This window comes from Pholcus phalangioides, unplaced genomic scaffold (assembly GCF_987345545.1).
Source record: "Pholcus phalangioides strain wild (caught in Gottingen) unplaced genomic scaffold, Ppha-v1.0 ptg000018l_1, whole genome shotgun sequence".
Classification (NCBI taxonomy): domain Eukaryota; kingdom Metazoa; phylum Arthropoda; class Arachnida; order Araneae; family Pholcidae; genus Pholcus; species Pholcus phalangioides.
The window spans coordinates 167,347-195,333 of record NW_028301611.1 but is presented as its reverse complement, the minus strand read 5'-3'; the positions used below and the strand labels follow the sequence as shown (position 1 = coordinate 195,333).

Sequence of the window (27,987 nt, the reverse complement as noted above, 5' to 3'; positions counted from 1 at the left end):
GAAATATGGTCAGCCTATATATACAGTATACAATTGTGTAACGGAAAAAACACGACAGTGATATATTGGTGGGGAAAATTTCCAGGATATCACGCCTGAATGTCGTTGCCGTTGGTATGGTTTTTTGATAATGGTAACCAATATTTTTTTATAATTTAAAAATTTTAAACAAGTAAACATCGGTTCAAAACTATGTTTTTTCAGTATTTTTTTCAAAATCATAGAAAAAATTGAAATATCCTGTATAACGGCCGTATTCACCACTCACAGTCCTGAAACGCGGATCAGTTGAAACCCGTTTCAGTTTTAGAACGAATTTGGCATTCACCAGTGAGTCTCGAGTGCGTATCAAGTGAAACTCGGTTCAGTTGGCGAGTATTTGGCGTATATTAGCTTGGCGAGAGTAGATCCGACGCTGATTGGATGAAGGGTTTTTGATCTTCTAATGAAGTAGAAAACTCAACGGTAGGATTGTTGTGTTTACGTTTTTCAACAATTTTTTTTCGATAAGCAAAATATGGTTTTATCATCCCCTTTTTAATGGAAATTCCATTTCATTCCAGCTACGGTTTTCTTTCCTACTTCCGCTATATCTATAATGGTTTTTCATTTCGCTACGGAATTGCTAATATTCTCAGATTAGATAAATTATATATCGCACGTACAATCAGCTTATATGCGCTTTTCATTTCCTTGAAAAAAAAGTAACACATTCAAATTTTATTAATCGTGAAGGAAAAAAGGGTCGCAATTGTGTAAAATTTATATTTTAAAAAATACTAATAAATTTGGAAATTTTTCAAAAAATAATTTTTATCTGAATATTTTTTAAATTATGATTGTTTTGTACCTGAAATCAAATTTTTAGATACACATATTAAAATGAAAAAGTACAAAATTCAGTGAATTTGATTTCAAAAAATTTTTTTTATGCTAATAGTAATTCTTGTGATGCACATTGAATATTAAATTACTGAACATTAATAGCTATATTTCCTATTAGCCAAATAAGTTAATATCTGAGACTGATTTTTTGTAATTTGTTGAAACTTGCATGATAGTTGCATGCAATCCTTCCTACACACAAGATGTGCCCCCTCTCAATGTATAAAATGCTAAACCCAACAGTTTTCTTTTCAACAAAAAACTGTTCCAACATGTGTACTAGTTTTTTTGATTAGCTTACATAAAAAGTTAGATTCAGTTCAAAACAGTTCATTATATTATTAAATATAAGTTGAAAGGACGTCCTTGAAGCTGAAAGATTCTTAAAAATAAAAAAATCTGTAAACAAAGTTTCAAATCTGACAGTCAATACAAGCATTAGTGTATGGACAATTTTTTTTTTTTAATGTGTAAAATGCATTGCCTTTGAATCATGTTTAACTAAAGGGTAAACTAATAGCCAAGACTAAAAATTAAAAAAAACTTGACATATATTGATAGATTCAACGTCATTATTCATCAACAAAATCATTTTCCATCCCTCTTTTTACTAGCAGGATTGGTAGTTAAATCTGGATTTTTTTTTTAAATATATACTGTATTTATGTGATAATCACAATCTAGTAATTCATTACTTTCAAAATTTACACTGTAACTTGAACATAATTAAGGCACAAATTCAAACTATGTAAAAAAAAGCTAACATTTTCCTCACTTAAGAAATAACGACAAATCAATTATCAAAAATAATTTATTCATATTTATATGGAAGTATTTGAGATTGCTAAAAAATAATAATGGTACGTATAACACACACACAAACATTGTAAATAAATATTGAGATTTTCTTCCATGATTGAGTCAGCTCGTCTTCAGTGGCCACATTTTATCATAGATGTGTTTTTACCCTACTTTTGCTCCCAAATACTTGTTTCATCTGAAAAATTAAAAACATAGTTTTCATGTTTTTACCCTACTTTTGCTCCCAAATACTTGTTTCATCTGAAAAATTAAAAACATAGTTTTCATGTTTTTACCCTACTTTTGCTCCCAAATACTTGTTTCATCTGAAAAATTAAAAACATAGTTTTCATGAAAAAAAATTTCCCTAAAGAATGAAGCAAATCATACTCATGTGTTGTGATTTCAAACACAGTGAAATCATACTGCATAATACGAATAAAGCACATGTAATCAGCAATCACGTGGTATGGGTTATGTAATGATAGATTACTTAAATATTATAAATTTCATTCAATCATTGCCCAATGCTGGCATGAACTGCACATAAATAAGGTTCCAAAAAGTAATTTAATGAATTTTTGAATTGGTGTTTTGAGCACGAAAGGTATGATCACACACTAAAATCTCAATAAAATGATATTCTGCAAATCAAGAAAAATTATCATTGTAGAGGGATTGCTGTTGTATTAAGAGTAGAGATGTAAAATTCTTGAGAATATTGTAACGAAGGACTCTGGAAGGACTACTATTGTAAATAACTTGAGAATATTCTTATTATTCTTAACAAGAATATTCTCCAGTTATTTATAATATAATTATATATAACATCCTAGAGAATATTCTTTGGAAAGACTACTTTTATGATTTACTGGGGAATATTCTTATCAAAAATAATAATTATTCTCATCTCACATCTGTAATCGAGTGGCAGCAGTTTAACATTATACTATAGGAATTTCCAAACAAGACTTTCAAAATATTGATGTAGGGGATTTATTTTTATATCAAGCATCATTGTAGTGAGGTTTAACTGTAAATAATAAACGAATGAACTGATAATTATACGCAAAATACTGATGCACAAATAGAATGAAATGAGTTGATAATTATATGATTTTGGATAATGAGAGTGCATCACAGAAAATATTTTTTGTTGTGCACGTGTTTTCATTTGTGCAAATACTGTGGATTCTGCTTATAAAGGTTTTTTTTTCAAAAAATTACCATGAAAAATGTAAGCGGGGAAAATGCTTTAAACAGGAAATCTTAATAAAAATTAATTCGAGTACTAAGCAGGAAAATATTATACATGGGAATATCATAAGTGAGATTGACTGAATATAGAAGGAAAATGTCATGTTTACACACAGCAGCAAAGTATCAAATAAATATATTCCTGCCAAGAGGTAAAAGCTAAAAAAAGGTAATATATTTTGCTTGGCATTAATATAAATATTTTCATATTAGAGACGAAACATTTCATACACAAATCTATATTTTAGAGTGTTGTTGAATATTGTTTTGTTTAGGAATTAAAATGCACTACTGTAATGATCGCTTTTGCCTAGTACATTTTGCGAGTTCTTAATGTACGAGGCTCCTCAAGAGAAAAAAAGACCCCACAAAAATGAGATCTAGTTGAAATTTTCTAGAATTTACCAGGTAGGACCACAGAAAAATTTCTCGTCTCAGGCCCCCCCCCCCCGATCATGCTCTTAAGATGGTCCTGGTTAGGGAAAAAAAAATTTTGTATACAAGTAATACAAAAAAAAAAAATTTGTATACACTGTATACAAGTGACTATTCCTGCAATTCAAGAGAGATATTCATGACTTCTTTTCAGACCAATGATACATTATTTTCAGAGGAAAAAACTTCAAAAGCGTGACACTATACCCTGCCATTTTAACCTTTAGGTCAGGACCGTAAATAAGTTGGGGCAACCGGAGCACTTCCCAAGGACCGAGAGAATGGGGGCCCTCACAAAAATGTACACTTTATTTTACATAATAATACTTTCAGGGCCCTCACTCAAGAAAAAAGTCTGCATCGAGAGAGCCCACTACCAGTGCTGTCTTAACGGATGGACCTACCCGGGCACGGCCCGGGGGACTCGAGAGAAGAGGGGCCTCACAAAAATGAGATTTGGTTGAAATTTTCTGTAATTTACCTGGTAGGTCCTCAGAAAGGCCACTTGGCCCGGGGCCCATGGTGTTCTTAAGACGGCCCTGCCCGCTACGACCCTGTTTCAGGTACCATAAAGACGAATTTGTCATTAATATCAATACATGAGTATATTACTCATATTATTAAATAATCATTATTTGATAATGATCATTTTGTTAGCGAATGAAGTTCAGATTTGAAGGAAATCATAGAAAAGTATCATTACTCACCTTCTTTCGTGACTTGTTGATGGCTTCAAGTAGTAGTTGAAAGCTTTCATTGATCGGGGATAATTACTTAACATATATTTAATACCTAAACGCGGTCACTCATCACCTTATAATTAATAAATTATTCTAAATTCCCTATTTCATTCTGGGTCATCGTAAAAACAATTCAGCGCGACCCCCATTACTATGTCGATGTTTGTGTTTGCAGCGATGATAATGTTCACTGCGCATGCGCTGAAACTCGATTCACCCTGCTGGATCGCCGATATCGGAGGTTCAGTTTCAGGCTCGAAAAGCTGGTCCGTGGATCTCGATTCAGGGGTGGTGAATACCAATTTTGAGGTGAAACGCGGTTTAGAACCTGGATCGCGTTCTGAACCTGGACGGTGAATACGGCCGTAAAGGTTCATCTTAAACCTCCGATATATGAGAACTATATTTTGGGGCGAAGGAATACACTCTCTATCTTTCTCTTCACTGGAAAGTTAACCTGAAACAGACTATAGCATGGCGTATCAGATCAGGGCGGTTATATAAAGTATATGGCTTTTGCATCAGCTACACTGTCGTCTGTAAGCTCCGGTTTGAAGGGAAGGAAAAGAGAACACACAAGAGTGAAGAGAATATCGGCAAAACCACGGCGCATTTGACTCCTCCACAAGCAGTCGGCCAATCACGCCCGACGTAAAGTGCCGTCGTGAGCTGTATTACGCTCTGTAGTAAAACAGTCATGCTGATTTTCTTATTGGTGAGTGGACGGCTTGTCGCGCTGGGCGAATCACGTTGCGCGCGGAACAGGAAACCTGCTCCTAGGAAAACCCGGCTTTATAAACCGACCTGAAAGATCAAACTTCCAGTACAATAATTTTTTCAAGACCCAAGGAGACATCCACACAAGCAGTAGACAGACACTGAGCTATAAGTAAAGTTTATTCAGTGACACTGAGCTATAAGTAAAGTTTATTCAGTGACACTGAGCTATAAGTAAAGTTTACTTATAGCTCAGTGCTACAGGTAAGATCGTAAAAAGTGAATTTTCCCACATACCACTTTATAGGAATGTGCTGCCATCTAATCTCAAATTTAAAAGTGACTCATGTGGTGATGATGAAGTTCAAAGTAAAAAAACTATATTCTTTATTCCGCTCAGCTCCTTATAAACATAGCTTATAAACTGAACTGGAAATTCAAACTGAAAGTTCGGTTATTTTATTTGACCATAAGGAGACGTCCAAAACAAAGAACCTCTAATGAGCAGACGACAGACAATAAGTCGGTTTGTTCGGTTCCCTATAAGCTAAGCTCACAAACAGGACTGGAAGTTTGAATTGCCAGTTCAGTAATTTTTTTCGGACACAAGGAAACGTCCAAAACAAGTGACCTGCAGAGAAGCAGACGACAATAGCTCAGTGACTCCGAATCGCATTAATACACTACTGACCATATTTTCCAATGAACATACGGAATAACACGGATACACGCTTTCGTTCCTCAAACTGCTCCTCATCACAGGGCAGTTGTTACTTGAACTAGGATGATGAAAAAAAAAATAATAATAAAAAAACAATAAAAAAATACCGACTTGTGGGTTTTCAAAAATCATTATTTGGCTTCGATTGCGGGCATTTGTGAAACACTGCTCGATTTCATTCGATTTATTTACATATAAAGTATGTACAACAAGCATTACCACATTTATGTTATAATACGAATCGCCCTTTGTATTTGTATTGTTTTGGGTTGTTTTTATACAGACTGATTTGGAAATGTTTACCCGCCTTGTTATTGCTTTAGCCAAATGTTTGTATTTATAGTTTCCCTTTTCTTTCCGTGAATAATTGTAAATACGGCTCGTAATGGCTGGTCGATTTAGAGATTTGAGCTTTCATTGCTAAATTCCTCTACTTTTTTTTAGGTATTAAATTCATAATTTAATTCAGTGTTTCCCAAGTGGGCATCAACCCCTTCCGGGGAAGTCAATGGAATGGTCCAGGGGTTGGTAGAAGCTATGAGTTTAGTATAGGATCCTATGGGTGGGATTAAGTTGGGGCGGGGCGATGAAAAATAATCTTTTTTTTTTTCGCTGAAGGAGGTGATGGAACATAAAATTTGGGAAACTATGATTTGATTCAAGGGTGCTCAACCTTTATGATTGTGCAAAGCCACTACGTTGATCTACATTGATTTGAAAACGTGTGGGCCAAAATTGCGTGACCTGTGAATGAGCTGCTGCCGCTTAAGTGCTGTGAAACTGAGCCATAAGCGATATGTAAATATGTCAAGGGAATGGTCCCCCACAAGGATGGACAGGGTTCCAACCCTGGGGGCAATTCTCATCATTTTTGTTTTTTTTCGCACGGAACAGCTTTGGTATAAGGGACATGTCAAGTTGGCAACTTTTTTTTTTTGGTGCCACAGTTGGCGACTTTCTGAAGGGGTCTAAACTGCATGCCGCCCAAATCTTGTTTGAACTATGTGTGGACATCACATATTTTGTATCGCATGTTTTTAATATGCTTTATTTCCTCTTTCCTCAGTGAATTTTGATTTTGCTCCACAAAAAGCAGTTGAAGTCCCGAGAGGGAAAAAATGTTGGAATGTCAGTTCGTGGAGACTTCACTTTGGTTATGACATAAGTCACATCCTGAATGCATGAAAAAGTAAGTTTTTTGTTGTTGTGATTCCCAAGTTTATTTTTTAATTTAACGGCATTATTGATATAATTTTTTTATATGGATGTGACCAGGTCTCGACGAATCCTAAGTCACTATGCTGACTAAAAAAATCAGCATTGGCTCTGAAAATTTTCTATGTCTGATCACTAGGATTTTTATGACCTAAAAATCTTAAAAATATGACCTTATGCTTTTCTCGTTATTTCATCTCTTCTTTTCTAGTTATCGTTTCTTATGTTATGAAGTTGAAAAATAAACAAAAAATTCATCAATTTACCTTTTTTACTGAAATTCTCTCACCAAATTTAAATGAAAACCATGCTTACCTTATGCTGAATAACCGTTCTTCGGAACGTTCTAGAAGTGGCCAACTTCTCTCTAAGGGCTAAAATAATGGTTAGATACAATGTCGCGGACTGCACCAGGGACAAAACTCTGCCATATAAGCCGCACCTAGTATGATTGCTTGCTATGGGATCGTAGGCTACAAGCATTTTGACTGACATTCAACTAATTAACTAAACTCTTCGTTTAATTAAATACTAATTATAAATAATTATTAATGAATTAAACTGTTAAGAAAACTTTCTTTCCTTTCAGCAAATTACGAATGTTAATGCTCTAACAAGAGTGGAGAATGCTACTTCATAAAACGTTTAAAGTATACCAAATAAAAAATTATTAGATATGTTGAAATTTGTTATTCTGAATTTTGTACAATACTTTTCTAGTTTGTTTTTTTTCCTGCTAAATAAATATGGGCTCAGTAGCCCAGGTCGATAAGGTACTCACCTTAAGTACCAAAGGATGTTTAGAGATGTCATGGGTTAGATACCTGGTTTTTCCTTATCAGAAACTTTCCTGACAGGAGTTCAACAGAAACGGATAAACGTGACCACAGAAAAAGATCGCTATCGTCCCAAGAGGTTAGCGCACTAACCTCTTGGTGAGTATAAAAAAAGCTGCCATTCTACAATAACTTGTAGGTCCCTGTCTAATTAGCCCTCGTGCGCATAACATGATTGTGGTGTGACAAAAATGATCAATGAGCCAAATAAATACTTGATTAAATATTTTTACGGATAGATGGTAGCACACTAGTTTTGAATTTCTGTAGAAAATCTTGAAAGAAAAATTTTTGAGGGAAATTTTGCTTGTTGAGATTGCCATCACTGATCTCGGATGATTGTGCAAGGAAAATATGCTACTGTTACTTCTATAACGCCCGCAGTAGGTTTTTGAAATGAATCATGGGACCTTTGAATATTTAAAGAGGTTTTTGTGTTTGTGTGATGAAAGTGCAAATTGTTTCTGTCAAATAAGAAATTATTTTTATTTTATACACTAACCACAATTTCGTCATTCGAAACTAATGTCAGAAATATAATAGTTTTTTTTTTTTTTTTTCATCTTGTCGCTTTCTGCACAAAATCACCTCTCAGGCCAGCTGTTGGCCACCCCTGTTCTAGAATCACCCTGAATTTTATGAGATGTAGTTGCGAATGTATTTTTAAAAAAAAATGCTGCTGTTTATTTTTTTCCAAGAAGTATTTGAGAAAATTGTATTTTGTATATAAAAGTATTTTTTTTTTTAATTCGATAAAAATTACCAGATGGAGATATATTTGAAGAAGGCTTGTCATAAAGCAGACTCTTTCTTCTTGTTGATTGTTTCTCAAGCTGAATTGCAATGTTGCTGCCCATTAAATTGGTTTTGTGCTGCAACTTTTAACATATTTAACAAACCAAAATACAGTGCGGTATCATCAGTCTTTCTTTTAAACCGAGTACAACTGCAGAGAGACAATAATCAATTTCATGACTGGAGCGCTGTGAATTTGCTAATGTCAAACGAAACAATCCAGTAGACAATTATGATGTAGAGTGATGCATTATAAAGCAATAATTTTCTACACTTTATAAACCTGATAGAGAAAAAAAAAATTTTTCTTATGACGCAAATCGTTATTATGACAATTTTTCTAGTGATTGGGGGCTCTCATTACAGCAGACTTTTACTGTACAGTCAACCACCCCCCCCCCATATTTGCGGTTTCCGTATTCTCTGGTTTTTTTCCCCTTTATTGGAAATTTTTTTTGCAACATTCAGAAATCGTCATTCATGTCTTTTGTTTACAAAATTTGAGTTGTGCATGTTTGGGGTGGCTCGCTAATGACATTACTGTCATCACTAGAGCCGTGGCAGCTCCCAAGAGAGAAACAGTCACCTCGGGCTGGATTAAGCTTTGGCCACAATGTGTGCTAAAGGACACAACCATTTCTACAGAGCCAACTGAAGAGACTATAAAAGACATTGTCACATTAGCGAAAAAGGTGGGTAAAGAAGAGTTCAATGATATGAATATAGAGGAGGTCAAACAGCTAATTAATAGCAATTCAGAGGTATTGACCAAGAAGCATTTGATGCAGTTGATTGCTCCTGAAACTGAAGTGGTACCAGATGAAGAAGATCAAGAGGTGGAAGACAAGTTCACCTTGAGTAACATAGCGGAAGGGCTTCGCATGTTCAAATCAGCAATAGTGTTTTCATGCCATAGATCCCTCAATGGTACGCTTTTCACATGTAGAAAAATTGGTTGAAGAAGCCTTGTCATCATATTCCAACATACTTGATGATATGAAGAAGAAATGGCAAACAGAAATTACAATGTTCTTTCAGAAAACATTGCCAACAATAGCTGCACCCTCTTTTACATTCCTTTATACCTCTGCATTACTCTGCTCTTCTCGTACTGTTCAATAAACAAGATATACAAGAAAAAAAACTGGTTTTGGTTATTCACGGCTTTCCCGTATTCGCAGTGACCCCTAGAAAGTAACCCCCATAAATACGGGGGGGGGGGGACTGTATTTTCAACCATTTCTCTCGGGGAAAAGAAAATTTGACTTCTGAGAGATTTATTTGTAGACTTTAATTTTTATTTTAATGCTAATTGTGCATGGTTTTTTTTCCGTTTTTGATTAAATTAATTGGTTCTGTTTGTTGTTAGATGATCGAAGTCCATGCTATGCCTTCTCGTTCTACATACTTTGCTGGTGAAGTAGTTGAATGCCGTGTGGTGCTCAGAAATGTAGTCGATAATATACAAAGCCAATCAAGCAAGTATGTGCAAATTTATTGACTTGTGTTATATCCATACTGATATTTTTTCAAAAGCATTAGTGATGTTAAATAAAAAAGAGTGAAAGCTCGAATGAACAGAAAGAATGATAGGCTTATTTATTTAATATGGAACTATTCAATAGGGTTCTTCTTTCTTTTCAATGTGGGCCACTGAACAGAAAAGGTCTCGTTCGTGCCTCAAGGTGGAAAGCGATCAAAGTTTGACTTATCTTTATCTCTTGTTGCAGCAGTTGGGTTTTTTGCCTTTCTGTATAATCATAGGTAATGATAGTATTTGCCAGATAGATCACAAATTTCTTTGAATTTTATTATGTGGTCATTACATAGCTGCCAAGTCTTCTGACTTTTAGCTTCATCTCTCGACCTCCCGAAAAGTTCTTAAGTCTCACAAATTTTTACGTAAATCACAAAAATCCCCAATTGTCCCTAAAAATTCCCTACTTCACATGAAAAGAATCCCCGCTTCTGAAAACAATCCCTAAGGAATTTCTTGTGGGGCAAAAAGTCTTTTGCCTCTGTTTTTTATTTTTCCCCTTTTAAAATGACGTTACACGTCGTAAATGGGGGAATAGTGGAAAATTCCTTTTTCAAGGAAGTTTTACAAACCCTCTGATGGTAACAAGAAAAGTTGTTTGTCGTATCGTGCAGGGAAATAGCTTAGCAGCCAATAGTCCTGGATAAAACTTGAAGATTATGGTGATGTGTGGTCAAAACTTCACGTTGATTACTTCAAAAGAGGAATTCTCTTTTGTTGAAGTTACGTATGTGTGATAACAAAACATGAATACTTTGATAAGCAAAAAAATATTTAATCAATTTTAAAGATACTTATTCTCCCCCCCCCCCCCCCGATGAATTTCCTTTCATCAAACGTTCCGGGAAAGGACCAACTTTTTCTTTTTGTACAAGTATGTGTTACGAACATAAACATCGGTCATGATGGAACTGACTGACATCACCCATGTGAAATCAAAAAACATCAAGCAAGTGTCACAAAAAGTCAGTGTTCTTCAAAAATTGACTTTTTTCCCTTCATCTTCCGATGATTTTTGGGGTCAGAATGTTCACATCGTTTCTGATTGAACACAATATATATATATTTTTTTATATAACCATTGAAGTTTTGGCCTACAATTTCACTTGTTTTTTGCGTAGGGATTTTATTCCCAAGGGTTGTGTTTTATTCCATGGATGCCTTCCATGTGTGTAAAATTCCTATTTTATTTAATTTCAATTTTTGAGTAGGGGTTTTATTCCCTACACTTCAACTTTTATGTGCGGAAAATCCCTATTTTATGTGAAAAAAATCCCTTTTGTATTTATTAGAGAGTGGTTTTAGTATAAAATCAATAGCATGCATCCGTGCGAAAAACTCCCTAATTTTAATTTTCAAAGTTGGCAGCTATGTCATTATTGAAGACATACTCTTCAACTACTACTACTTAACCGTACATGCACCTCATACACAATCTTCTACAGGATTTCTAATGAATTGGCACACAGCTGAAATGTGTGTTCTGAGTGAATGTAGAGCCTCCCCCAACTTATCTATATTGTAGAGTTCCGCTTGTTTTGTGTTCATGCTGCCACCTGTCTTCCATTTTCTGAAATAAAGATGGAAACGCTTGAATTTTCATGTTATGTCAGTATCGCTTTGTAGGTCTGCCTGCTCTCTGCGGAGAGACTTTAAATGAGAGACCGGCTCGCATTCTCTCCTCGAAGCTGGAAAACTGCAGAAAACCAACTTCAGCCAACCACCATTGTGCTGTCAACTGGGTTAGAACCCGTATCCTCAAGACGAGAGTCCAGCATGAGACATGCTCTGCAACTGCAGACTTATTTGTAATGAGTCGAGTTGGGGTGAAGAAATAGCAAAAATTTTTTCTAGTATTCAGTCGTTTTCCATCTAATATCTTCTGATACAGTTGACGCTCATTTTAATGACCACCTGTTATAGAAACCCTCCTATTATAACGAACTGGTATGACAGGTCCTAAATATTTTTAGATTTCCGCCATGTTATTTTTTATCCAATATAATCAGTTAATATCATTCAATCCATTACAATGATCAATGGTTGCTGTTTTTTTTTTTTTTTTTTTTTTTTTTGTGAAGATATGGACAAAATCTGTTGTTGTGTGTGCTTGACTTTGATGCCTGAAGAAGAAAGAGCAATGATAAGCTATCTATGAAACATAGATAGTTTAAAGATAAAGCATTGTCACTTCTATGGGAAACCTGGTAGTTAATTAGCGCTGTCACTTGAAACAGAATGAACAATAGTAAGGTGCACTACACTGGCACAAGTTGACTGAATGGTGCTGGTAGTTCTTCCTATTTTGCTTACCATTCTGTCAAGTCGGAAACTAAAATAGCAGAATCATTGGATATTTATGGCAATATTATAACAAAACTAAAAAGATTTTTTTGATCCCTGCAGTAAAATATACAATTTTCTTTTAAAACATCTGACATCCCAATACATCTGTTTTCTGTGAAATGATGGGGTTATTATAACAAGCACAGACTGTAATACCAACAGCTGGTGTTACCGAAACATTGAGTCTATACTTAAACTCACGGCGACTGCAAAAACCTAATGAGCTCTATATTTATTGTTGAGGAGCTCAAAAAGAATTTCTCATTGCAGGCTTTGTGCTGAATTAAATATGGAACCATTATTTAATTTTACGAATAACTGGCAAAACCTTTTTCTATCTATACAGCAAAAAGCCTACATGATGGTACTCAAGTGACCAGAGAAACGAGTCATTATGAAAGAGTTACCCTTTTAGATGGAATATATTAACACTTCCAGAAAGTAACATTGTTATGAAAGGGTATCATTGTATACGGTTCAAAAATGTATTACTGCTGAGATCGTGTTCGCGTGCCTTGAAACTTATGTTTTACTTATTTTTTTCCTAGTGGAGCTGAGGAGGTGATAGCTTGGTCGAGTGCGCAGATCCATTGTCTGTGCACAACAAATGGTGCATATGTCAAGATACCTTTGTCTATGTCCCGAGAAGAACTCGCTACTGCATCACATTATACTTCCTTCATTCCTTGCAGAGGTTGGAAAATATTCTTGTCTAATCATTGTTTTCATTTGTTAAGACTGTTGAGCACAATACAAAAAATATAATGTAAATGGGGCATAGCTACGTAGGAGCAGCTCTAGCCCAGAGCGTGTCTGGAAAATTTACTATTATTCAATTCCTGAAAGGGAAATTCACCAAAGAGAAAATTCATTGGCAGGGAACTTCACAGACAACAGTTTGTTGCTGGAAAATCGAATGAGAGAGCAAATGAGTGACTGAGTAAGTGAGCAAGCAAGATAGCAATTGATTGAGAGAATAACTATATCTTTATCATTTATTGGTTGCATATTATTTCAGTGATGGTGCTTGATTAATCAAAATGGTGCACAATAATTATGAGTTTTCCCGAGTAGAGTTTATTTTCTATTCATTGTGTTTCATAAGTTGGCAACAGAGAACAATGTTTTTGACGACAGAATGCTTGGTATCATTCTCTGTTTGAATGTGTTTTAACCAGTCAACTGTCCAATTAATTTCTCAGAGTGTTACCCGCAGTGTCCACTTTTTTTTGAAGATGCGCACGCTTTTTCCCTTTTCTTAGAAGTTTGAAATATTAAAATATTTTTTTTATACCATGTTTTTTTATAGCTCAAATGTGTCGAGACATAATATGACACCCCAAAAGTGGGGAGGGGTGGTCATAATGTCCTGTGACTAAAAGAAATGCTGTTGATGGATTTATGTGGAACCATAGCAGTTGAACCTTTGCTAAAAGATATGTGTGAGTAATAAAACAGATGCATCTTCACAAGAGAGTAGGAAATTGAAATAAAAGCGATGGGGATGCAGCTTTGCAAAACATGACAAAGATAATAGTAATAATAATCTCAGACCTTGAAATATAATTGTCAACTCCATCTAGTGATGAGATAATTAATGACAAATTATTTCGTCATGTGAAAAAGACAGAAAAGTCTGTGTGTCTGCAAATGCCGTCGTAGGCAACACCATTACGTATATCAGCGACGGCAAATGTCATCTTAACCACTTGACTGGTGAAAAAGACCGAAAAAAGTCTGCGCGTCGGCAAATGCCGTCGTAGGCACCAACATTACGTATGGCAGCGACGGCAAATGCCATCTTAACCACTTGACTGGTTAAAATGCTTATTCATTTCAATTATGAGAATAAAGTTGCTATTTGTTTATATTATCAAATGCTGATAACTTCTTTCAAAGCGCTTTATCTCAACACAATAGCAAGTGAGTGAAAAAGGGATTGATCAAGTCAGTGAGCAAGAGCAAAAGTTAGTCAGCAGGTCACTCACCTGATTGCAGAATTGCTCACTCACTTTTTCGCTTGCCAAGTTTCTAAATTTCTGGTTTGCTCTTACCATTGCTGATTGGCACTGTCACTTGCTCACCCCCTCAGCTTCCGCTTGCTCACTTGCTCTCTGTGATGAGCTGAATTTTTTGTAAATGAATTTTACTATGGTCTTTACTATGGTTCTGTAAATAAGGGAAGGGTATAGAAATCTTGTGTCTCTCATTTCCTGATGCTACCTGCCTTCTTCAGAAATATGTGCAAATTCCATTTATCTTGAAGCACCTTTACCTTAATCAAAAGATAAGTTGGTGAATTTCCAACTTTCAAATATAGATAATCTGTGGATTGCACCAGGGCTGGACAAAATTACAGTGATGTGGACCAACAACCAACAGTTCTAGGCTTTGACTGAATCATGCTAAAACTGATAGAGCAGATATCGATATTCCTCATTTGGGACAGGTAAATAAGTTTCAGCGGAAGGAAGGAAAAATATTTCTATGCTTTCCTAAAATTTTCAATGTTACTTATGGTTAATCAAACAAGATTAAGTACTCCGCTGCTATAAGATAATTCTTTTTTTTTCTGTAAATTTTGAAATGTTTTTCAATTAAAAAAAATTGATTTCACTAATCACATTTTAATTTCTGAAAGTATCGATAATTGTCTATTTTTTTTATCATCTAATTGTTTCTCAGTTACTATGAATTGTTTTTTACATGACATTACATTACACTCAAACAATTTTTCTCAGCGAGGTTGGTGGGAATTTGCCTCAATGAGGCTGCACATCACTGCATTGGTTAAGAGGCTTTTGTTGCCATAGAAATGAGTAATGCAGTTCCCTAAAACTTTCCCCTCACTTCAAACTTGACCGCAGACCATAGACGGCTCTAGTATGCCTTCTCGAGGAGCAGGGCAGACTTTTTCTTAAGAGGCCCCTTGCAAGGGTTATTATTATGCAAAATAAGTGTATATTTTTCTGGGGGGGGCAGCATCCCAGTTGCCAGTGCCCCCAGCTTAGTTAAGGCCCTGACTATTGATCTTTTTGCGATTTGTAAATCCCTGGATTACACAAACAAAATTATGGCAATTTTTGTTCTGCAGTTGATATAATAACACTCACAATTTGATTTCTCTTGCAGGTGAAAGTGGGAATGTTGTGCTATCTACAAAACCAAGGATTTTATTTTGCGATTTAAAGTTGCGCTCTGGTGAAAGCAAATCATGTAAGATTTTCCCATTTTAATTATGAGATAGAGACTCTTGCAATTTCATACATTTTTCTTGCTTATCAATGTTACAAACTTTTTCCTTTCAAAATGGTATTTTGCAGATATATACAGAGAAGTTCTGCCGTTGAATGCTCCTCCTTCGTATCGTGGCCATGGCATCAAATATACTTATAAAATTACTATCGGAACCCAAAGAGTTCACTCGTCTATAAAATTGATGAAAATACCGATAAGAGTTCTTGTTATGCAAGGTACTTTTCGGTGTGATTACATATTTCTTATATTAAAATTATTGGTGCTAACTGAAGTTTATATACCTTATAAATACTTTCAACCTCCTGTGCAAGATATTTTCTATCGATGTTCTATAAGTTTTTGATGACTTGAACTACAGTAGAACTTCTCTCTATCTCAAAATTCTCTCTATCATAATATGACTGAAATGGCAGAAATTTCGATTGACAGAAATAAAACGCATCCTGTATTTTATACTATAGCTTAAAATAATGGTTACACTGGCCAAAAGTTTCTTCCCTGTTTATCTATATAGGGTCAGGCAGGGTAATTGGAAATGATTTTTGGTTAGTTCGAACATAACACTGTAATTAATCTGCTGCAGGGCCATCATTTCAACTTTTTCCGGGGGGGGGGGGGGGAAGACATGTACTCAATGTATATATATATATAATTTTTAGTGCATTTTCAAAAGCCAGCCAGCCCGCCCCCCCCCCCAAATGACAGGCCTGATCTGCTGTAGATGAAAATTTGCTTCTTTTCAAGGATGATACCTATTCTGTACTTGTTTAGAAACTACTACTATGAGGTAAGCAAAGTTAGTAAGCTGATTTAAAGCCACCTAAGCCTCTTTCCAATCACCCCTGCTTTTTCCAATTACCCCAAAATTTTGGGGTAATTGAAAACATGCATTTCAGGGTCTCGAAGTTTTTCTACAATTCTGTAGGTGTTTAGGCTTCTTCAATGCCAACTTTGGATACCGTTGCATAAATCCACTATACCAGTCATCTGCCCGTAGACCATCATAGAACCTAGTTCCTAAATTATTTTCAGTTACATACTTCTGAACAAGTGTTTTCAACACCACTTTACACATGAGAATCCCAACTTGGACCAAGCAATGAGGCATTTACCCTAACTCCACGTCTCTTGAACATTCAGTTGGGTGACCCTCTCCCAGCTCCCTTATTCAACTTCCCCAATCAACTTCTATCAAAGAGGCGAGAATTAGCTCAGGGATGCCAACAGTACCCCTCAACTTAACTCTGCTTGTTAGATTTCAATAAAAGCCACCAAAATGCTGTCAGCTCTCTTGTTTCCAGTAACCCCGCCTGACCCTAAGTAGTTTTTGGGACATTTTTCTACTTTTCCTGATGTTTTCGCACTTCTTTTCTATGTTTCTCTGTTCTTGATTAATCTTGAAAAAGGACTGCAGAGACTAACAAAGTTAGTGGCCACAGAACTATTGAGAAGTAAAATCTTGTTGTTTTTTTTTATTGCAAGTATTTGAGCTTTTATTTCTCTCTGCTATTTTCAAAATATTTCAAGACTAAAAACAAATGAGCAGTGTTCAGTCATGACTGCAAGTGACAAATGGTCGTGATTTCTCTCTCACCTCCAAGTGGCATCGCAATTCTTGACCTCTGGGTTTGTCACAAGTCTTTCGATTTGTTCAGTTATAACCCTAATATGCATCATATCCACTGTTTCACATTCAGTTGAACCCTGTTATAGTGCCAGAAATTTTCTGAATGAATCTTCCGTACATAGGAATTGAAACAGGAGTTGACAGTTATCTGATATGATATCAAAGCGTCAGAATTCTGAATATAAGATGGCATTACATCTGGGTTTGACTGTGCTTATAAATAACAACTTATAGCAAATTGAGGGGTTTTAGTTCTGTCAAAAACAGGGTTAGGTTTTCGACATTGCAAGCATCAAAAACTGGTTTAAACCATCAAAAACCTAAATGATGCTTTTGGATAATGTTTTGAACCAAAGAGGTATATAACATGATGGAAAACTTACTTTATTTTGCATATTACAATGTTATATTTTTAAACATTAGGGGTCATTCAAGTATTACGTCAGCATCGAAGGGGTTTTCGGATTCGCTGACTTTTGATGACGGGGGGGGGGGGGTTGAAGGTTGCTTACGTCATCAACCACCCCTTTTTGAAGATATGAAATATTCTAAGCTGCTGACGAAAATTTGCTGATGGGGGGGGGTGTCAGTGTTTTGCTGACAAAGGGGGGAAGGGGGTCAAAAATGGCTGGAAATCTGCTTACGTAATACTTGAATGGCCCTTTAATGTATTATGATAATTAAAACAAAGTATTGATTGTAATTTTCAGTTTTGAATTTTCAAAGGTAAAAAGAATCTAGAACATATAAAATATAATTTTTTTTATTTCATCTAAACTACTCATTACCTGTGTTCAATTTACTAAGGGGACATTCAAGTATTACGTAAGCAAATTTTTTGCCATTTTTGACCCCCTCCCCCGTCAGCAAAATGCTGACCCCCCTCCCCCCCCCCCTTATCAGCAAAATTTTGTCATCAGCTCTGCCCCTCTGAATCCTAACTCATGTTTTCATAAAGGGTGGTTGATGACGTAAGCATTATCCAAACCTCCCTCCCTGTCATCCAAAAGTCAGCAAATCGGAAACCCCCTCCCCCCCCCCCCCATTGATGATGACGTAGTACTTGAACGGCCCCTAAGGGAAACAGAGCTGTTTATTTAAAATATGTGTGATAGGGCATCAGGGTTGTTTTTGACTTCAGAAACGAACTCAGTATTAAAAATCTTATTGTCCATGTCAAATAGTTTTTTTAATTTGTTAGGTATGTTAAATAACAAGCACTTTTTGTTGTAAAAATGTTTTATATTTTGAATTATATAATTACTGAGTATAAAGTAAATATTTTGATATTTTAAATTTTCTGATCTGCCCAAATTTTATTTCATATAAAAATTTGCGCAGCATCTGTTAAACTGATTTATTCTAAAAATTTTCTTGCTCACGTTGTATAAATCCAGAGTTTTAAAGAGGGTTTTCAATCAAAGCAGAACTAGCAGTACTCAACACCCAAAGTATTTATTGTTTTGCACGTTTAGATACAGCTTCGATTGAGAAATCCGTTGCATTATAAATGCTAATAAATACACCATATGATAGTCAAACTTAGTCATTCATACTTTTGCACTAAGAATAAGTTACACGAGTGTCTCAAGCATCATATAAAAGCCAGCACTCCCAAATGAAAAGGGCATTTTAGTCCTACAATTAAGTATTTTGATTACTAGATATATTCTAATGTTATATGCAATAATGGTGTTGTTTTAAGTATCAGTGATTATCTAGATAATTTAATAACGGAAATCATCATTACACAGGCCTATATGATGTAAAAGAACTTTTTAAACACCTATGTTATATAGCAGATGTTTATATCTATGTACATATATAAGCAGTTGAAGAAATTTTTGAAAATTGCGAATCATCTGGAATTGAAGAATACCAAATGATTCCATAGTTTCTTCTTCAGCTTTTATGCTACGCTTTATTCAAATTGCATATTTTATATTAAAAAAAACTTATATGTTTAATGTACACGTATATGTAAAATAATTTTGTAGAGAGTAGGAAATTATTTTACAATCACATCAAGTATTTATTTTTTGTATAATATAGTCACATTAAGCATTACATGTGTATTTCCAATTGGAATTTTTATATTGAAAAGCAGTATTTAAGTTTTTGATGGAGGGTTTTTGACATGACATACACAGTTTAAGCCGTCAAAACTGCCACGAGTGAGAAAGCTTTATGGGAGATGATCAATTTTGTCTTACTTTTCATTATTACAGGGATTTAGCCTTCAAGATAGGTGTTTAACAAAAAGTGAAAATATATTTATTTCCTACTGTGAATCTAAGGAATTTCTGTTTTCGAGATAAGAGTGTTTCTATTGTAGCATAAATTTCTGAAAGCCACTTTGAGACATTAAAAATTTTCTAAAGTTTGGCTGTGTATTAAATAAATATATTTTTTATTTGTAATTAATTATTTTTTGAAATCAAATCTTTGAAGGACTTACTGAAGCAAATTTTTTACCTGAAAACGGTGAAGCTCAAGTCAAACCATCAAATCCATTCCTTGAGCCCCCAAAGAAGCCAACGGCCATTGCAGCAACTATGCAAGTGTTGGATAATGTCACAGCTAGGAGAAGCTCTAGTAAGTTATGGCTGTAATTTTCATTCTCATAATTAGATTAGGAGCAAAAATTTGAAGGCCCATGCTGTGCCCAAAATTGAAGGCAGCTCATCAAAGGATACAGCTTTTACTAGAGTGTGGGAAAAGAATGCACACAGCTGTAATTAGAATTGATTAATAATTTTTAAAATTATAGATACAGACGCGCCTTATGGGGTTGTTTATTTTTTTGTAATTTTGTTATATAGTCTATATTTTCTTATTGAATTTCATATAGTGAGCCAAATGTTTAGTCCCTTGAGGTCTGTTATAAGTTATAGCAGGATCTGACTTTATACTGGGTGCCTGCAAGTGCAAATGCGGTCTTTATTTCATCAACCACAGCCATTGTAGAGGTATAGTTTCAATTTAAAAAATGCTCAAAAGGTTTCAAAAAATTGCCCTGTATCAGTTTTAAAAGTGAAAATGCAGTGCGTAACAAAATGGAAATCAAAATTTTTATATGGCCCCCCTTTGCTTTAACTTTCAATTAGAAAGTTGTTGCCTTTCCTCTCTTGAGGCTAACAGAAAAAAAATTCCAAGGTACTAAGTGCAATATTTGCTGTGATATTCTAATTTGAAAATTGGGGAAAAGTTGGCAAAGAACAGCATAAAAATGGGAGTTAGTTTTTGCTATTCTTTCATAACTTTTCTCAGATTTTTTTAATTCAATTTCCTTAGTCAATATTACGCTTAAAAATTTGGATTTTTTTTTCTGTTAACTGTTTTTATCTCAGGAGATACAGGACAACAACTTTCTAATTGGAAGTTAGAGCACACGGGGACTGTATAAAAATTTGTATTTCTTATTTTGTGACACACTGTATTTTCACTCTCAAAACTGGTACAAGGTAATTTTTTAATGCCTTTTGAGCATTTTTTAAATTGGAATCATGCTTCTACGCCGAACGTTAATGAGATGAAGGCCGCATTAGCACTTACAGGACACCCTGTATACTAAATTGATTAATAATTTAATTGTCATACCGGAAAAAAATTTATAATATTGATTTGTGTCTTACCAGGTTATTATAACGTTACCAACCAGAATGGGAAAGTGGCTAGAGTATGCCTATTAAAATCATCGTATAGACTCGGAGAGGATATCATTGGTCTCTTTGATTTTTCGAATACAGCTACAAAGTGTGTACAGGTAATGATTCGTATTATGCAATTGTTTTTCCATTATTTTATGTGGTGAAGAAAAAACGTATTTCAAGTGAGCATGTGTAAGAATGCGAGAGTTCTTTAATATTGGTGTCATTTTTTTATGTGATTGGGCTAGCTCTTGATATATATCTGGATTAAAAATATTGAATTGAGATAGATATGTGCATGCAAAGCATTACAATTACCTTTTCCTGGCGGAAGCTTGATTCGTTCTGGGCAGCCTCTTACCAGATGCAGAGCCCTTTGCGAAAATAATCAGGGGAAGGTACTTCACAAGACAGTAGGTTATAGTCGAGTGACTTAAAGCGATGTGCACAAGTGAGCAAATTTATTTGATGTCTCAATACCTGGTGGATCTTATTCATTTGATCGTGATGCACAAGGTTGCACTATTTATCCTCAGAATTGCCCGATGTATGACCAGATTCACAAAACATTCTGTGATGGGACTCACCTCTAAGACAGAAATAGCTTTGGTTTAGGAATTGTTCAATTATAAGAAAGTGATAATGGTGGACAACTGCACATTGAAGTAGCTTAGTTCCATTGTAAAACTTGTTATAGCGGAAGAATTTTTAGTAAGGTTAATAAATGTGAAATGTTGTTTTTTTTGTAGAAGTTTTGTTGTATAGAGACTTCGTCTAAAAACTCCTGATCACACCACATGTTTTAAAATATTATGTTATTCATCCTATTTTGTTTTGAAGCATGTGCATTTGTTTTGGGGGTATGTGTTTCAGTTCTCTGTGACGCTGGTGAGTGAAGAGAAATTCAAAGAAGAACAAAAAGTTGCAGCTAAGTGCGCATCATCCACATCATACAATAAGCATCATGAATTTTGTCTTTATCTTCTTCAAACTCAGATGATTTTGCCGATTCCTCTGACAATCACTCCAACATTCAGCACTGACTTAGGTGAGCAATTTTGATGTTTCACTTTCATAACCGAGCTGGTTTAGTTTTACTTTCATAACTGGTTCTAATCTAATACAGTTGAACTGTATCTATTTTGCTACTTTTATTTTCTTATTTCCTGCTGGTTTTATGAGATGGGCAAATTCTACTGTAGCTGAATACTACTTTTAAACCAGGCATGCACCTCGTCCATATTCCTCTGCGGAACTTCTAACGAATTGGTACATGTTGGAATTGTGTGTACGTATAGTGAACCTTCCGTGCAGTTTGTTTCTGTGTAATGCTTGTTTGTGTAGTTCTGCCATCTGCAATGATTTTTTTTTTAAATTATGAGTTTTATCTCAACTCAGAGTGAGTGAAGTGTAACGAATGAATAATTGTACCGTTGTAGGGCTGTTGCTCTCTGCAGCGAGACTTTTTAACAGGTAGATCGACTCACATTTGTGTAGCTGAATAGTAGAACCTAATTATAATGGACCAATTAGGGGCTGAATAATTGAACACCAGGGCTCTGCTACTGAACTTATCCCATTGCCGAGATCTCTTCCAGCCTTGCTTTGTGGCTGAGTCTGGAACAAAGTGTATGTACCTAACTGTGTCCGATTGTATATCTAGTATTGTATGTTTTTCCGTACTGCCAATAAAAAATTTCAAATTATGAGTGAAGTATAATGATTGAATATTTCTACTGTTATAAGTGTGTTGTTCTGTGTGGGGGGGGGGGCGGCTGGCTGTAATGCAACAAGGTGGTGTACATCAATGAAAGTACAGTAGTTGGCTATAAAAAGTGTGTATTATATATATGAAATTATAAACAGCCTTCAACCCTAGACTAAATTGAAAAAAGATGCAGACATATACCCTGCATTAATGTTTTCTGTCTGGCGAGTAGTATGTCATGCTTCGAGGCACGAATCCAAGCTCTGATCTCTCATTTAAAAAAGTGTCTCCACAGAGAGCAATCCCAGCCTACGATACTAAAAAAATTCATACATGGGCGCAAGCATGAAACAACCAGCCAATTTGTCTGCTCTCAAATTTGGGAGACAGATGACAGCACTTGACAGGCAATGCATTCCATAGAAACAAACTTCACATTAGGTTCACAACACACTTTGATATATTCCTCTACAGAATTTCTAACAAATGGAAACATGGACAAAGTGCACGTACAGTTTAGTAAAAGTAGGTATGATTCACATGCAGTGCATCTCCATAATTAGGCAAATAACATAACGATCAATGTTGGATAACTTACTTGGAAATGTAAAACTTGTCGGATAAAAATAAGCACCCTTTGCTCATTTTTCATGTCTATTATGATAGGGTCCATTATAATGGGGTTCTACTGAACATACTACTCGTATTGAGAAAAATATGTCATTTACCAAGTCAAAATCTGCTAAAAAGTTATACAATTTTCGTTTGTCTTCTGAATCACTTGTAAATCGTGTTTATTTCTTCAGTTAATAACTGACGAAGGTGCCGTAGATGTTCATAACATTCATGCAGTACAAGTCGTGCAGCGTATCCATGTTAATGCAAAACAACACAGCGATCTATTTTTAATTGTTTGCTTAGAAAAGTAAAACTCGACGTATAAAAACAAGCATCTTTTACTATTAAAATTTTTGAACTGTCCGTTATAATAAGGGTCAATTGTTATATTTTACTCTACACTGTAATGGGCACCTGAGTGGCGTGGTGGTAAGATGCTCGTCTACCACCATGAAGGTTGCCATCAGTCTTAGGTTTGACCTGGGGGAAGAAGATAGGTAACAAGAAACTTTCCCTAAACTAACAAGCTGGAGGCAATCACCAGTATATATAGCGTCTTTATTTCTAACCCAACCCGTTTATGGCAGTAAATTGCAGTATAGCGATATAACCGAAGTCTGTTACATCTTCAAACAATACATTAATAAAAAAATGCTGATTTGCAGGTATTATATCTATAAATAAAATGGTATTTGTGGACACCACATAATTTCATGCCAGGCAAATTCCCAAAATCTGAACAAGATCTCATTTTTGTGAGGCCCCCGGGTGGGCCCATGCCTTAAGACGGCACTGCCCGTCAGCAAAATACAGTAAAAGCCTGTTATAATGAAAGCTCACGATCGATGCAAAAAGTCAGACATCTTGTTCAAGGTGAATCACAATTCCGTTTCGTACAGGTTTTACTGTATAATACAATTTAAAAAAGAAGGTGCAATACAAACAGAGAATCTGGGTTCATACTCTCAATCACCAACAAAATAGTGATTAAGGGCAGGCAGGCGAGCAAAACAGTTAGAAAATAGAAAAATAATTTTAAAAAACTAGAGAACATATATATATGCGTACGCCATCTAAAAAAAATTCAGATCATCACAGGATGATTGAGCTGGCTATTATGCTGATCATCTGTGGATGACGGGAGCATTTCTGAGGGTTAAATTTCAAGTAAGTCGAATAAGCCCTAATAGTGACTATAGGTCTCACTCACTGGGAGAGACAAAAATAAAAATTGTGGCATATCCCATGTGTATAGTGGGAGAGCCACAAAATACGGGAGGAAGGGGAAATATTACTTTTCCTGCATCCATCCTCCACTAGAGACGTACCTCAGATTAATGTTTACAAGGCGTATGTGCAATTGATGAGTGATAAATATCAGATACTATTAATAAGTGATAGTAATCCATCCTTTCAGTTCAGTTCTTGAAGGAAGAGGGAGGAAAAAAAACAAGCTTCTTCCGAGCATTTTCTTGATGTTATAGCGAAAGTTCGATAACTTTCAACTACCAGTAATCAAATATTTTTGTATCCTCTAACATTAAGGCCCTTCTCACACAGGGATACTGAAGTCATATAAATACCCAGAAGAATCAGTATCTACGCAAAATTACATGTGTATTTCTATAGTACCCTGCTCATCAGGATATTGGTGTATTGCTGATGAGAAATCCATCCGACAGAGTCGCTGTAGACTTGGCATGCTAGTTGAACGACATATCAAAAGTATGACTAAAATATTTCTTCATATTTGTTGGTCGAGGTTAAAGAATAGATGATTAGGCTTCGAATTGAGCTTGCGTATTCTATAGGAATGTTTTCACATGCTATCCTATACTCTCCCTCTTTCCTGGAATGTGTATACAGGGTGTCCTGTAAGTGCTAATGCATCACTTATCTCGTCAATCGTACAGATTTAGTTTCAATTTAAAACATGCTCAAAATATGTTAAAAAATTACTGTGTATCAGTTTTGAGAGTGAATACACTGTGTAACAAAATTATTGTGGGGATTACAGCAGGAACATGCTGAGAAAATGCATCTGCAATTGAAAAATTTTGTATAACAAGCAAGGATGGCTGCACCACAGCCATGAATGTTTGAAATAATGTAAAAAATCAACTAAGAAAACTATCTTTCCTACGAAGGAACCAGAGAATATGTTCGCACTGGGGCCCTGTGTTTTTTAACGGTAACCCTGAGTTCGGTTACCAAGCTATCCACTCTGCACTATTACGACACGCAAGATATGCACGCCATCCTAACTTGCAGCTGTGTTGACACCATGTGCAGGATTCAAAGCTAAAAACATGTGGATAGTTTGAAACAGTTCTGCCAACTAAATAATGAAAAATAATTTGATTTCATTCATCATCAATTACGGGAATTAATGACACGACAAAAAACAGGAATGCCCCGGTTTTCTGGAACATATGGTCACCCTCTGTAGAGGAAGGGGTCGCAGATAAAATTCTTGTCAATAAGGAGTCATGCTTAAAAAAATCTTGGGAACCATTGCTTTTCTTCATTTACATGTATGAGGGATTAAAACACTAGTAACTTTTAGCCAGTGAATAAAACAGCTCATAATTATCTGAAAATAGTTTCATCCATAAATTTTTTTTTTAATTTTACTTTATTTCCGTTAACATAACACTGTCTTCTTGTTACAACATTAAAAAAAAATTGTGTAAAATATATTTTTTTCTCTTTCTTCTCGGATATTTAGTAAGCTTGCAGTGGAGTTTGCATTTTGAATTCGTTACGACAAGCCCTCTCCCTCCGAAACCCGAACCAAAGAATTCCAGCGAGGACACAGTATGGCACGGACCCGAAAAGCTAGATGTACAGACTATGGTTTGGGACCTGCCCATCAACATATATCCTAACCATCCGATGCAAGTTGCCCATGGAATGCAGACAAAATTAGACCACACGATCACCCTTTGATACTGTACTGAATTGAGAATCTTACAGAGGCTTCTCGTGGGGGGGGGGGGGGGGTGATAAATTTTCATGATGAGAATCTCAAGCATGAGGCAATGTAAAATCTGAAAAAAACTTCTCTCAGTATAATTCACTCTCTGTATACACGTGCATTGAATAATTTGTCTCAAATTATTATCGAGAGATTGTGAATTTATATATATTGTACGTATGTATTATATAGTGATCCAGTAACAAATAGATATATTTTTATACATTTTTTTTCCATGTAAGTGAAATAATTTTTATCCATGGGAACATCATCTCGTCAAGTTTCAAAAACTAAGTATTAGCTCATCGCAAAAATGTACATAATTTATTGAGAGATTTTTAGGGTGTCTCGTGGTGCTGTAATTTAGATAAGTATATCTGTTATCATAACGCTCATTTGTAATCACTACTATGAACATGAACTAGCGATATTTGTATATTATTATTTTTTTGAAATGCATATTATATCACTCATAAAAAATTTTGCTGGCAAAATAATACTCGGGGAAATTCCAAAGATCCTTTGGAGAGTGCTGTATATTATAATTATCAAATGATGTCATGCGATTTTACTCACTCATATGTTGTTAAATGCTGTGCCAATTCAATTTTTTTTAATGAAAATCTCATGTTTGATGCTTTTTCTTCTCGAACTAACATAGTCAATACTTTGTAGTTAGATGACAATCAATTTGGCAGCTTGTTTCTAATGTAACGATTCCGTGGTGTTTCAGATGAATGACATTCCACTGTGTCTGATCTGGTTAGAGTCGCACAGAAATCTGTGTTTTATTAATCCAGTAAAAACATCTGTAATTCCTTTCCTTGATTTTTAAGATTTCTAAAATGTGGCAAATGTTTAAGCCCATGTAATTTGATATGGATTGTAAGAAAATTGTTGTATTGGTTATATGAGGTCTAATTATAAAAAAAAATTGAGCTGAATAAAATGAAAAATTCAGTCCATTTGTTCTGCTTGTCGATTAGTAAATGAAGTGTCTAGATCTTAAGTAGATTGAGTCCGTTAGAAATTATTTTGAGGTGATGTGTATTGTGAAATTAAGTTGGTTTGTGTGTTCTAGTCATATTTGTAAACTTTCATATCTGTAGCCATTCCAACCACCTTATGATTGGGAAAAGCAATGTCTCTCTCCAAACGTTCATATAAAGTATGAAAGACAGGGTACACCAAGCAAAGATGAATTCCTCAAAGAAAATTCTCATGCCTGTGCAGGAAATAAAAATGAGCGCACGCATATATGCTTTAAGGAAATAAAAATAGCTTAATCTTTTAAACGGTTTCCTAATCCACATTTTATAACTGCCACAGTAGAAATCACTAAACCTACTACTGAACCAAACATGCACCTCATAACATTCCTCTGCAGAATTTCTAATGAATTGGTACATGTAGGAACGTGTTGCGTGAGTATATGCATGGCTCTAAGCGGCCGTTCAAGTATTACATAAGCAAATTTTTAGCCATTTTTTACCCCCCTCTCAGCAAAATTTCATCATCAGCTCTGCCCCTCTGAATCCTAACTCATATTTTCATAAAGGGTGGTTGATGACGTAAGCATTATCCAAACACACCCCCCCCCTTGTCATCAAAAGTCAGCAAATCGGAAACCCCCTCCCTCCCATCGATGATGACGTAATACTTGAACGGCCCCTAACATATGTTGTACGACTATAACATGTTTCGTGTACTTGCTAGTGCTGCCCTCTGTGTTCCATATTTCGAAGTAAGTATGGTAAATGCTTGAATTTTCGTGTTATGTCAGTATCATGTTGTAGGACTGCCTGCTCTCTGCAAAGCGACTTTTCAAAGTGGGAGAACAGTTTGCATTTGCGCCTCGAATTTG

At 35.3% G+C, this 27,987-nt stretch overlaps 1 protein-coding gene and 1 long non-coding RNA gene across 3 annotated transcripts; one reads left to right on the top strand and one right to left on the bottom strand.

Annotated features, from left to right (window-relative positions):
- Window positions 1-1,678: 1,678 nt before the first annotated feature.
- On the bottom strand, window positions 1,679-4,696 carry LOC149071478 (uncharacterized). 2 transcript variants are annotated; one of them, XR_016194583.1, is made up of 2 exons: window positions 4,086-4,696; window positions 1,679-2,012 (listed from the first exon to the last, which is right to left on the bottom strand). It is a non-coding gene; the product is annotated as an uncharacterized LOC149071478 (long non-coding RNA). The 2 variants fall into 2 exon arrangements; XR_016194582.1 differs by having other exon boundaries at window positions 1,679-1,882.
- Window positions 4,697-5,617: 921 nt separating this feature from the next.
- Window positions 5,618-27,091, top strand: LOC149071477 (RAB6A-GEF complex partner protein 2). The gene is made up of 10 exons (XM_089247740.1): window positions 5,618-5,755; window positions 6,623-6,745; window positions 9,772-9,884; window positions 12,834-12,979; window positions 15,418-15,501; window positions 15,609-15,758; window positions 19,622-19,765; window positions 20,809-20,936; window positions 21,694-21,868; window positions 25,875-27,091. Exons 2-10 carry the CDS (start codon window positions 6,734-6,736, stop codon window positions 26,093-26,095), a joined length of 1,173 nt encoding a protein of 390 aa, XP_089103866.1. The 5' UTR covers window positions 5,618-5,755; window positions 6,623-6,733; the 3' UTR covers window positions 26,096-27,091.
- Window positions 27,092-27,987: the final 896 nt, after the last annotated feature.

Coding starts and splice junctions, on each gene's coding strand:
- LOC149071477 (XM_089247740.1), top strand. Junction 19,766..20,808: donor CACAGCTAGGAGAAGCTCTA/GTAAGTTATGGC, acceptor GTGTCTTACCAG/GTTATTATAACGTTACCAAC. Junction 21,869..25,874: donor AACATTCAGCACTGACTTAG/GTGAGCAATTTT, acceptor TCGGATATTTAG/TAAGCTTGCAGTGGAGTTTG.